General features: G+C 40.0%; 1 protein-coding gene across 7 annotated transcripts in view; it reads right to left on the bottom strand.

Moving 5' to 3' along the window:
• Nucleotides 1-13568, bottom strand: part of SNAP47 (synaptosome associated protein 47) — a 100243-nt gene that overhangs the window by 60710 nt on the left and 25965 nt on the right. For all 7 annotated transcript variants that reach the window (XR_016392869.1, XM_089909839.1, XM_089909836.1 and 4 more), the window contains one exon: nucleotides 4101-4591. Coding sequence is in view for 6 of the 7 variants with exons in the window: in XM_089909839.1 (XP_089765965.1) it covers nucleotides 4101-4591 (491 nt within the window). In the remaining variant the exon portion in view is untranslated. The remainder of the gene's footprint in view (nucleotides 1-4100; nucleotides 4592-13568) is intronic.

The following is a 13568-nucleotide window of genomic DNA, read 5'->3' as shown; positions in this document are numbered from 1 at the left end:
ACCCTATGCAGAGACTTCAATGCCTCAGAAGTTTATTTATCATTACACAGAGATGCGCGTGCCTTCTGGTTACCTGGGCCTGTCCTGGGTGCTGGAGATGGGGTGAGAAAAGACAGACTTGTGTCTGATTCTGGAGCACACATCCCAGTGTGGGAAGTTGAACAGCAAACCAGAGGGTACCAGCACCAGAGGGCAAGTGCTAGGCAAGATTTCTATAGGATAAGTGAATGGGAAACTAGTCCTCTTAAATTAGGTGGTCAGAGAAGGCCCCTCTCAGAAGGCGACAGTTCGCAAACAGTGAAAACAAAAATCAGTACCAAAAAAACTCTTTAAAAATGCTATGCATGGACCTTGCTCTTATATGATAAGAGCTTTGTGGGCTTCCTCCCAAAACCCATCACCCCAGTGGATCATGAGACAACATGACACAAAGTCCAACTAGGGGAGTCTACAAAAACCTGACCACTACTCCTGAAGACCATCAAGATCATCAAAGCAAAGAGAGTCTGAGAAACTGTAACAGTCAAGAAGAGTCCAAGGAGATGAAATGCCAAAATATCATGTGGGGTCCTGGATGGGATTCTGGAACAGTAAAACATAAGGAAATCTGAATAAAATATGGACTTTAGTGAATAAAGATGTATCAGTACAGGCTCATTAGTAGTGACAATGAACGATACTAATGTAAGATGACAAGAATAGGGAAAACTGGGTGTGGGAGACATGGGAACTCTCTGTACTATCCTCACAACTTTTTCTCAAGTCTGAAACTATTCTAAAATTTAAAAGATTATTTTAAAGATACTATGCAGAAAAACAGCAATTTGCAACTGCTCTTCCTTAAGGTGGGATCTGCCCACTTGTATCATTTCCAGTCCTTGAAGCCCAGGAGACTCTCTTCCTCCCCCAGTCCTGGCCTGGCCACCCCAGGCCCTCAACCTGTCTACTCTATACATTACTACAGAGGTCTCTGGAAAGTTCTTCTAGGACACTGGTCCCCTGTTACTAGACCGCCACCTTCTGGCCACACACAATTTACCAAAATAGCTCATAGAGGAGAGAAATATGTTTCTGAGAGGTCAAAGTCATGGTTTCTACCTCCACTGTTTCTGTAGTTTCCAGTGCAGAACAGTAAAAACAGAGGTGCTGACAGATGCAACAACAAGAGAGGTAACAATGAGAAGTAAGTTCTCATTGCTGGGCTTATGCAGGATTACTGTGAAGTTCCAAGCAAATGAGATACCGTCTTGCTTATTGAACTCAGCATGCCAGCTTCTTCCAAACATAACTCCTTGTCATCTGTACCTCTCCAAATCCACAGCTGTAAGGTACACCTGCCTCGCCTACGCAGGGAGGCTTCATCAGGGGAGGATGGCACTTCATGCTCAGTCCAGACTCAGACACACTGTAGGGATCCTACCCACAGGCTAAAGTTAGCACTGAGATGAAAACCCATCTGTCACCGTGGATGTGGCTCAGCTCATTCCATACATATACAATCCGTTACTGTGATGGGTGAGGCCATAGTCCCCAGTTATTCAATCCAACCCTAATCTAGGTGTTACTGGGAAGGTATTTGTAGACGTGGTGAAGGCTCTCAGTCAGCTGACTTTAGTGAAGGGAGCATGTCCTAGACAATCTGGTGGGCCTGGTTCAATCAGCTGAAAAACCTTAAAAGTATATCTGCAGCTCCCTTGAGGAGAAAGACGTTCAGCCTCTGGTCAGCAGCCTCAGCTTGTGCACAAGAGGTTCATTTTCCCCTTCCTGATGGGTGACCCTGCAGAATTTGCACTCACTCAGCTTCCTGCAGTCTGATTATGGCTGCAGAGGCCCTGACACTCACTCCCTCCTCTCTAGGCCCATCTGCCACCTGTATGCTTGGAGTCAGAGCTTACCATCCCATCTTCCTCGGGACCCACCCTCCATGACAGCAAGGCACAGCAAGCTTGCACCCTTCTCACTTGTACAGTGTGACTTTCTGTGACACACGTGACATGCTCGCATCTGCCATCTCATTTGTAACATTCTATGTCGTGTTCTCTCTCTGAAACCACCATGCCTAACATAAAACCCACGAATATGGTAGAGCTCCATAAGAAGAAGGATTGTTTTCAGGACTGTAGGTACCTGGCACCATGCCTGGCACAGAGGGATTCTCCAACAGCACTGTCAGAACCAACAGCCCACGGTGCTCTGCATCTGGTCCCACCAGCCAGGGCCTCCTCCCTCCTCTCACTGCTGAGGCTCCTCCCAGAGGAAAACAGCAGTGAGGGGGACTCAGAGATTTGGGGTATCAGAGAGGCTACCCAGCTGAGCTTGCAAATGGCCTTTCCTGAAGGGCCCTTCTGGTCAGGATCTTATGTTGGCTGGTACAGTGTACCCTTCTTGGCCCTTTTATGGGCCAGCTTCTGAGCCCTGCCTTGAATGAGGGGCCAAAGAAAAATCTGGAAATGTAAGTTTCTAAATTAAGAAAGTAAGTTTCTAAATTAAGTTTTTACATTAAGATTTCCAACATTTTGATACTTATGGGACCAGATCTATTATCAAGCAATTTCTTTTTGAAACTTGAAGTCATCTAGAATAACATCAAAATATTCATATGTTAGGGAAACAGATTACATATTGGAATTGAAATCAATCACTTAAGAGGAAAAAAGAAAAGGAACTGGAATAGTAACAAACATATCTCTTACTTTATTTTTTGTTTTGGTTTTTGGTTTTTTTTTGCGGTACGCAGGCCTCTCACTGTTGTGGCCTCTCCCGCTGCAGAGCACAGGCTCCGGACGCACGGGCCCAGGTGCTCCGCGGCATGTGGGATCTTCCCGGACTGGGGCACGAACCCGTGTCCCCTGCATTGGCAGGCGGACTCTCAACCACTGTGCCACCAGGGAAGCCCATATCTCTTACTTTAAACAAACTCTAGCAATCGAAGTTAATAAGAAAAGACTATTACTTGTTAGAAAAATCACTATAACATAGAAGTAATGTCACCTATAATGCTAGTATTAGAATATTTTATGACTTTGGGATTCCTTAAGCAGGGCTCAAAAATAAACTTAAGGGGAAAAATGGTAAATCTGACCATAGCAAAATTAAAGATTTCTGTAATGGAAGCTGACAATCTAGGAGAAGTATTGGTAGCTTCTAAAGTCAACAAGGGATGAATATCTAGAATGAATAATGAACTCCTGCAAATCAGAGAGGAAAAAAAAAAAAAGCCCAGTGGGGAAAAAAAAAAAAAAACCAGAACAAGCAACCCACAGAGCAAAATCTGTGGGACCAAAAAGCAACTAAAAGGCGTCAGATGCTCCACCTCACAATCAATCAAAAAAATAAAAATACCTTTAAGATACCACTTGACATCAGTCAGAATGGCAAAACCGAGAAGTCAGATACCACCAAGTTATTCTATGCTAGGGAGGAGGCTGGGACCTGGGGACATATCCACATGTCCTGCCACCCACACTAGAACCTCAGGCCAAACTCAGCTATACCCTCTATGCTCCACAGAGACCTAAAAGAGGATACTGCAGCCATAATGCCAAGAAAAGCAAGGGTTTCACAATACTTCTGGGATGCTAAAAAAAAAAACACACAGAAACTACGTTGCGTAATTTTCAAAAATTCTGATATCCAAATGCCCATCTGGAAGGTGGGCTGGGAATACCTCAATTAAGTGCCAAGAAAACCGAGTGTGATGCTGGGTCAGGGGAAGGGACTGGAGACACACCAGAGCAGGTGGGGATGATGTTAGTTAAGACCCTAAAGTGTTGGTTCTCAAATCAAACAGAGGAAAGAGGTGAAAACGTCTAACTTGGAGCTTTCCTTTGTTCTGAAAGCATCACCAAAACCATTTCTGACCTATTTGAAAAGGCACAGCTCTCAAGTACATGATAAACCTGAGTGATTTGAGATTCAGGTGGCAAGTACTAAGGAAAACGGTCTGAAATTATTTTTATTTACAAACAAATAGGTAGTCACTAGTGAGCTGAAACTGGCAGTTGCTCTATGTGATGCATCACGGCAACGCACCATGGGTGTGTTGAGTTTGACTGTGACTTTAGAGGTCTTGCGCACAGATTGTTTTGATGATCACTCACCTGCATGCCAGACTGAGTAGCCCTTCTCTGCTAGGGGAGAGGTTCTAGTGCTTCTGAGCATCAAGGCATCTTCTAAAAACTCGATCTTCTTGCTGAACTGCACTTCCAAAATGGGGATAACCTCTGGCATCTTGGCAGATATCAAACGATAAGCTATATCTGGCTTCCCAATGAACCGCTGGCGGATGCTAATTTCATAAGGTGTATGAACCTTGATGTCATCTACTTCTTCTCTTTCAAATCTGTGCATGAGCAGAGAATCTGAGTTGTGGATTTCCAACCCAGAAACAAAGACGGTGAGCCTTCCTGGTTTAACATGAGATTCTGTTTTTTGGGAAATAACAGCAGGAATTTTGATCACTATCCCTTCTTTTCCCAAAGCTTTGGAACTAGCCATTGAGGCGTCCCACTTGGGCTTTGTTTCTGATGGCATCTTCCAAAGCTTGAAGCTAAAGGGCCACCAAGAAGGAGACTCCAGTTCTGTCAGCAGCCTAAAAAAGCAAACACAACACAGAAAGTAGTCAATGAGTTAATTTTTTGTTTTTGAAAACTGTTTTGACTTTTATAAAGAATGTTACCATTTTAGTTTTCTTTTCCACAAGCACTCCATGAAGCAGAAAAAGCAGGCATTATTATCCCCACATTTTAGAAAAGAAAACTGAGGCTAAGAGCAGTGGGACATTTGCCTACAGATACAAAACTAACCAGAAGTAGACACACAACAAAAACACACATCTTGCGACTAGAATATTGCTCTTTTCACACTTGACCTGGTGTAATTTTGACCAAAATAAATCCTGATCATAATCTCTAGAGAGCTGTCTAATAGAACTTTCTTCAGTAATCTGCATTGCCTAATCCAGTAGTGGGGACATGTGGCTACTGGGCACCTGAAATGCAGCTAATGCAATGATGAATTGAATTTTAAACTTAATTTTTTTTTTTTTTTTTTTGCGGTACACGGGCCTCTCACTGTTGTGGCCTCTCCCATTGCGGAGCACAGGGTCCGGACGCGCTGGCTCAGCAGCCATGGCTTACGGGCCCAGCCGCTCCGCGGCATGTGGGATCTTCCCGGACCAGGGCACGAACCTGTGTCCCCTGCATCGGCAGGTGGACTCTCAACCACTGAGCCACCAGGGAAGCCCTAAACTTAATTTTAATGTGGCTAGTGGCTACCATATTGGACAACTCTAAATTAACCACTTATAATATCCAGAGATATATCTAAAAAGACAATAAGAGAGGAAAACGGTGGAAGCAGAAAAGGAAAAGCAAAGGAACAAAGATCAAATGGAATAAACAGAAAACAAATAACAAGATGGTGGAATTATCACAACCATATTAGTAATCATACTAAATGTAAGTGGACTAAATTCTCTAATCAAAAAGCAGATTGTCAGCCTTTAAAGGCAGATGGTCAGTCTATGACAAGACAAAGTTATATCTTGTCGACAAGAAGCAATGTGAAATATAAAGATACAGATACACTGAAAGTAAAGGGATTGGAAAAGTAAAGTAAAAAGATATCATGCCAAAAGTAAACTTTAAGACAAGGAGTGTTACTGGGGAAAAAGAGGGACAATGCATAATAATAAGAGGATCAATCCAAAAGAGAGACTTAATGATAGTAAATATGCGTGCATCTAATAACAGAACTTCAAAATTCATTAAGCAAAAACTGGCAAAACTAAAATAAGAAATAGACAATCATGCCTGTAGTTGTAGATTTTAACAAACTGCTCTCCACAACTGATACAGCAAGAAGACAAAAGTAATTAATAAGAATATAGACATTTTGAACAACACTATTCAACCATCTCAAACATGACTGATATTTACAGAAACATCATCCAAATGCTGAATGCACTCTGTTAAGTATATTCAGAATATAAACAATAATAACAAAAAGATTATATATAACAGAGTGGTCAACATGGCAGAGAAGAAACACCTGGAGCTCACCTCCTCCCACAGGTACACCAAACTTAACAACTACTTACAGAGGAACTAACGATGAGAAGGACCTGAAGACTAGAAGAAAAAGTTGTCCACAACTAAAGTTATCAAGAAGGAACTACAATGAGATGGGTAGAAGGGGCAGAGACACAGTATAGTTAAGACCCACATCCCCAGGTAGGTGACATACAAAAGGGAGGACAATCACAATTGCAGAGGTTCTCTCCAAGGAGTGATGGGTCCAAGCCTCACACTGGGCTCCCCAGCCCAGTATTACACAGAAGATAAGCCTCCATAACATCTGACTTTGAAGGCCAGTGGGACTTACATAAGACAGAGCTAGAGGGCTGTAGGAAACAGAAACTCTGCTCTTAAACAACACAAGCAGGCTTCCCTGGTGGCACAGTGGTTGAGTGACCACCTGCCGATGCAGGGGATGCGGGTTTGTGCCCCAGTCCGGGAAGATCCCACATGCCGCGGAGCGGCTGGGCCCGTGAGCCATGGCTGCTGAGCCTGCGTGTCTGGAGCCTGTGCTCCACAACGGGAGAGGCCGCAACAGTGAGGGGTCCGCGTACCGCAAAAAAAAAAACCACAAGCAAAACCTCACATGCTCTTAGACCCAGCACAGAGGGAGTAATCTGAAAGAAGCCTAGGTCAGTCCCACTTGTTGAACTTGGAGAAGGCTGCCAGAGAGGGAGGAGGCCACCAGAACTCCCCCTGGGGACATAGATGCTGGTGGCAGCCATTTATGGGGGCCATTTAGGTTCTACCACGAGGACACTGGTGCTGGCAAGGGCCATTTTGGTGTCTAGACTATCTGCACCAGGACACGGTCCCACCCACCAGCAGGTTGGCCACAGTCCTGGGACCTCCCACACTGACAAGCCAGTTACATGAGGAAATGACCCTGACTACCAGCAGGCTGAGACCAGTCCTGGACCCACGGCCCTCTAGTCAGCCACACAAGGACCTGGCACCACCCACCAATGGACTGGAGCCAGCCCCATGACCTCAGGCCCTATAGCCGACCATACTGGGACACAGCTCTGCCCACAAGCAGGCTGGCACCAGCCCCAGGAGTTTCAAGGCCCTTGCTCCACATACTAGCAAGCCAGTACCAGTACCGGGACTTGTCAGCACCTGCAGACAGCAGTCCAAGGCCCCCCAGGCCCCAAAGTCAACTGCACTGGGACCAGGCACCACCCACCAGCAGGCTGAGATAAGCCTCAGGCAACCCCAGGGCCACTCAGTTGGCCGCTCTGGGACCTAGCCTTGCCCACCAGTGGCCAACAGCCTCTGCATGAGGCAAGGCCTGGTAACCAACTGGGACAGGGACAGCCCTGCCTACCAACATGCCCAAAGGGGCATCCCTAGATCATATAACTCTGGTGCTGCTGGGCACCATAGGATGTCTCCTACACAAGCCTACTTCTCCAAGATCAAAAACATAACCAACCTACCTAATTCATAGAAATAAACACAGAAAATTAGGTAAACAAAAGAAGGTGACAAAGGAGCATGTTCCAAATGAAGGAAAAGATAAAATCCCAGGAGAAGAACTAAGTGCAGTGGAGATAAGCAACGTACCCAGTAAACAGTTCAAGGTAATGATCATAAAGAAGCTCAATAAACTCAGGGAAAGAATGAATGGCCACAGTGAGAAGTTTAAGAAGAGATAGAAAATATAAAGAAGAACCAAATAGTAACTGAAACTAAAAAATACACTAGAAGGAATCAATAGATTAGATGATACAGAGGAACAGACAGGTGATCTGGAAGACGGAGTAGTTGAAATCACCCAAGTTGAACAGAAAAAAGAAAGAGAAATTTTTAAAAATGAGGACAGTTTAAGATAACTCTAGTCTCATATCACAGTACTATGAGACAAGAAATCAACTATAAGAAAAAAACTGCAAAAAACACAAACACATGGAGGCTAAACAATATGCTAGTAAAACCCAATGGGGTCATAGAAGAAATCAAAGAGGAAATAAAAAAATACTTGGAGACAAAAGAAAATGGAAACATACAATCCAAAATCTGTATCTAGTCTCATATCACAGTACTATGAGACAAGAAATCAACTATAAGAAAAAAACTGCAAAAAACACAAACACATGGAGGCTAAACAATATGCTAGTAAAACCCAATGGGGTCATAGAAGAAATCAAAGAGGAAATAAAAAAATACTTGGAGACAAAAGAAAATGGAAACATACAATCCAAAATCTGTAAGACACAGCAAAAGCAGTGCTAAGAAGGAAATTTATAGTGATATATGCCTACCTCAGGAAACAACAAAAATCTCAAATAAACAACCTAACCTTACACCTGAAGGAAGTAGAAAATGAAAAACAAACAAAACCCAAAGTTAGAAGGAAAGAAGTCATAAAGATCAGAGTGGAAATTAATGAAATAGAGACTAAAAAAACAATAGAAAAGATCAATGAAACTTAGAGCTGGTTCTTTGAAAAGATAAATCTTTAGCCAGACTCATCAAGGAAAAAAAGAGAGAGGACCCAAATACACAAAATCAGAAATGAAAAGGAAGTTACAAATGAAACCTCAGAAATACAGAGGACTGTAAGAGATTACTACAAACAATTACATGCCAATAAGACGGACAATCTAGAAGAAATGGATAAATTCCTAGAAATGTACAATCTTCCAAGATTGAGTCAGGAAGAAATACGAACAGACTAATTATAATTATTAATTTAAAAACTCCCAACAAACAAAATTCCAGGACTAGTGGGCTTCACAGGTGAATTCCACAGAACATTTAAAAAGGAACTAATGCCTATCCTTCTCAAAGTATTCCAAAAAATTAAACAGGAAAGAATGCTTCCCAACTCATTCTACAAGGCCAGCATCACCTTGATACCAAACCAGACAGACACTACAAAAAAAGAAAATTACAGGCAAACATCACTGATGAACATAGAAGCAAAAATCCTCCACAAAATATCTGCAAAGCAAATTCAACAATACATTAAAAGGACCACACACCATGATCAGGTGGGATCTATCCCAGGGATGCAAGAATGGCTCAATACCTGCATAGCAATCAATGTGATACACCACATTAACAAACTGAAGAATAAGAAGTATATGATCTCAAAAGATGCAGAAAAAGCTTCTGATAAAATTCATCATCGATTTATGATAAAAATGTTCAACACTGGGTCTAGAGGGAACATACCTCAACATAATAAACACCACATATGACAAACCTACAGCCAACATCATACTCAACAGTGAAAAGCTGAAAGCATTTTCTTTAAGATCAGGAATAAGACAAAAATGCCCACTCTTACCACTTTTATGCAACATAGTATTGGAAGTCCAACTCATAGCAATTAGACAAGAAAGAGAAATAAGAGGAATCCAGATTGGAAAGGAAAAATTAAAACTGTCACTGTTTGTAAATGTCACGATACTATACGTAGAAAATCCAAAAGATGCCACCAAAAAACTACTAGAACTCATCAATGAATTCAGTAAAATTTCAGGATACATTGCATTAATTGTTAATGGGATTATTTTTTAATTTCTCTGATAGTTTGTTATTAGTGTATAGAAATGCTGCATTTCTATACACTAATAACAAACTATCAGAGAAATTAAAAAATAATCCCATTAACAATTACATCAAAAAGAATGAAATACCTAGGAATAAATCTAACTAAGGCAGTTAAAGACCTATATTTGGAAAACTATAAGACACTGATGAAAGAAATCAAAGGTGACAAAAACAAATGGAAAGATACCATGCTTATGGATTGGAAGAATTAATATTATTAAAATGGCCATACTATCCAAGGCAATCTACAGATTCAAAGCAATTCTTATCAAAATATCAATGGCATTTTTCACAAAACTAGAAAAAAAATCCTAAAATTTGTATGGAAACACAAAAGACGCAGAAATAGCCAAAGCAATCCTGAGAAAGAAGAACAAAGTGGGAGGTATCACGCTCTGATTTCAAACTATACTACAAAGCTACAGTAATCAAAAAAGTAAGGTACTGGCACAAAAACAGACACAAAGATCAATGGAACAGAACAGATAGCCCAGAAATGAAGTCACACTTATATGGTCCATTAATCTACAATAAAGAAGGCAAGAATATACAACCCGGAAAAGACAGCCTCTTCAATAAATAGTTTTGGGAAAACTGGACAGCTACATGCAAAAGAGTCTAACTGGACTACTTTCTCACACCATACACAAAAATAGACGCAAAATGGATTAAAGAGCTAAATTTAAGATCTGAAACCATAAAACTCCTCTCCTATAAGAAAACATAGGCAGTACGCCCTTTGACATCAGTCTTAGCAATATTTTTTGGATATGTCTCCGCAGGCAAGGGAAACATAAGAAAAATAAGACACTTGCAAACAATATACATGCACGGGGTTACTATCTAAAATATACAAAGACCTCATACAACTCAACATCAAAAAAAACTAAACAACCCAATTAAAAAAATGGGCAGAGGACCCGAACAGGCATTTTTTCCAAAGAAGACATACAGATGGCCAACATACACATGAAAAGATGCTCAATATCACTAATTATCAGGGAAATGCAAATCAAAATTACAATGAGATATCACTTCACATCTGTCAGTTGGCTGTTATCAAAAAGACAACAAATAAGAAATGTTGACAAAGAAATGGATAAAGGGGAACTCTGGAACACTGTTGGTGGGAATGTAAATTGGTACAGCTACAGAAAACTATAGAAAACATTATGGAAATTCCTCAAAAAATTAAAACTAGAACTACCATGCGTTCCAGCAATTCCACTCCTGGGTATTTTTCTGAGGAAAACAAAAACACTAATTCAAAAAGATATATGTACCTCTATTTTCAATGAAGCATTAATCACAACAGCCAAATTACAGAAGCAACCTAAGTGCCCACTGACAGATGAATGCATAAATATGTAGTATATATATAGAATGGAAACCATAAAAAAAGATTGAAATCTTTCCATTTGCAACAACATGGATGGACTTGAAGGGTACTATGCAACGTGAAATAAGTCAGAGAAAGACAAATACTGTATGATTTCACTTACATGTGGAATCTAAAATAAAACAAATGAACAAACATAACAAACCAGAAACAGAGTCAAAGATACAGAGAACAAGCAGGTGGTTGCCAGAAGGGAGAGGAGGATGAGTAAAACAGGTGAGGAAGATTAAGAGGTACAAAGTTCCAGGCACAAAATAAATGAGTCAAAGGGATGAAATTCAGCATGGGGAATATAGTCAATAATAATGTAATATCTTTGAATGGTGACAGACAGTAACTAGACTTATCATGGTGATTGTTTTGTAATGTACAGAAATTTCAAAACACTTATGTTGTGCACCTGGAACTAATATAGTGCTGTAGGTAAATTACACTTCAAAAAATGATACAGATGAACTTATTTACAAAACAGAAACAGCATCACAGACAAAAGAGAACAAATTTATGGTTACCTAAGGGGAAGGTGGGGCAGACAGATTAGGAATTTGGGATTAAAAGATACACACTACCATATACAAAACAGATAACCAACAAGGACCTACTGTACAGCACAGGGAACTATATTCAGTATCTTGTAATAACCTGTAATGGAAAAGAATCTGAAAAAGAATACACATGCACATATATATGTATAACTGAATCACTTTGCTGTATACCTGAAACATTGTAAATCAATTATACTTCAATTAAAATAAATAAAAATCTTTAAAAAGAAAAAAAACAAAGAAACAAACTAATAAAAAAGGACATCAGTTTTGTGGTTACTGGAGGTGGAGACTGGGGGAAGGGGAAATTGGATGAAGGTAGTCAAAAGGTACAAACTTCCAATAATAAGATTAAGTACTAGGGATGTAATGTATACAACATGATTAATTTAATTAACACTGATGTATGTTATACATGAAAGTTGATAAGAGAGTAAATCCTGTAAGTTCTTATCCCAAGGAAAAAAAAAATTTCTGTTCTATTTTGTATCTATCAGAGACAATGGATGTTCACTAAACTTACTGTGTTAATCATTTCATAATGTATGTAAGTCAAATCATTATACTGGACATCAAACTTACACAGTATGGTAGGGCAGTTATATCTCAATAACACTGTAAGAAAAAAAAAGAGTATAACAAGTCTCAATAAATTTCAAGTATTGAAATTATATAGAGCACATCCTTTGTCCTCAAAGAAATGAAACTAGAAATCAATAACAAAAAGCTAACTAGAAAATCCTCAAATATTTGGAAACTAAACACAATTCTAAAATAAAGGAAATTAGAAAATATTTGAAGTGAACAAAACTAAAAACATGATAACAAAAAAACAGGGGGATGCAAATAGACCAGTCATAAGAGGGAAATTCATATCTCTCAATGCATATATTTGAAAACTTCTTAGGAAGGTTTAAAATCAGTGATCTAAGTCTCTACCTCAAAAAGTTGCAGATTATACCCAGAGTAAGTAGAAGAAAGGAAAAGTAGGAATCAATGAAATGGGGGCTTCCCTGGTGGCACAGTGGTTAAGAATCTGCCTGCCAAGGCAGGGGACATGGGTTTGAACCCTGGTCTGGGAAGATCCCTCATGCCGCGGAGCAACTATGCCTGCGTGCGCCACAACTACTGAGCCTGCGCTCTGGAGCCCATGAGCCACAACTATTGAGCCCATGTGCCACAACTACTGAAGCCCACGCACCTAGAGCCCATGCTCCGCAACAAGACAAGCCACCACAATGAGAAGCCCACACACCGCAACGAAGAGTAGCTCCTGTTCGCTGGAACTAGAGAAAGCCCGTGTGCAGCAACAAAGACCCAATGCAGCCAAAAATAAATAAATAAATAAATTTATTTTTTAAAAACTCAATGAAATGGAAAACAGAAGAAATACAAAAATTAACAAAGCCAGAAGTTGCTTCTTTGAAGTAATTTTAAAAATTAAACACCTAGCAAGAAATAATAAAGAAAAAAATAAAGAAAATGCAAATTACCAATGTCAGGAATAAAAAAAGGGGCATCAGCACAGATCATTTAGCCTTTGAAAGGTTTATGGGGAATTTTATACTCAACTCTATACCTATAAATGGGACAACTTACATGAAAAACACAAAACACTTGAAAAACCCAAAATTTCAAAACTGAAGCAAGAAATAGTTTAATAATAAGAATAGCCTCACAAGGAAATTGAATCTGTAATTTAAAATCTTGCCATAGAGAAAACTGTGGTCCAAGTGGCTTCACTGATGAATTCTGCCAAATATATAGAGAGGAAATCATCATAACTGTATACCAACTCTTTCAAAGAACAGAACAAGAGTGAATGTTTTGCCCATTTAGTTCACAAGACCAATATAACTCCTATACGTAAACCTGATGAGGACATTACAAGGAAATACGTACATAACAATATGCTTCAGTAACACAGATATAGAGTTCCGTGAAAATATTAAGTCAAATCTAATAATATATAAAAAAAGAATATAA

Source organism: Delphinapterus leucas, chromosome 3 (genome assembly GCF_059928025.1).
Source record: "Delphinapterus leucas isolate spDelLeu-1000000601 "Yukka" chromosome 3, BTC_Dleu_Yukka2, whole genome shotgun sequence".
NCBI lineage: Eukaryota > Metazoa > Chordata > Mammalia > Artiodactyla > Monodontidae > Delphinapterus > Delphinapterus leucas.
The sequence above is the reverse complement of the archived record's forward strand: the minus strand, read 5'-3'. Positions and strand labels throughout refer to the sequence as shown.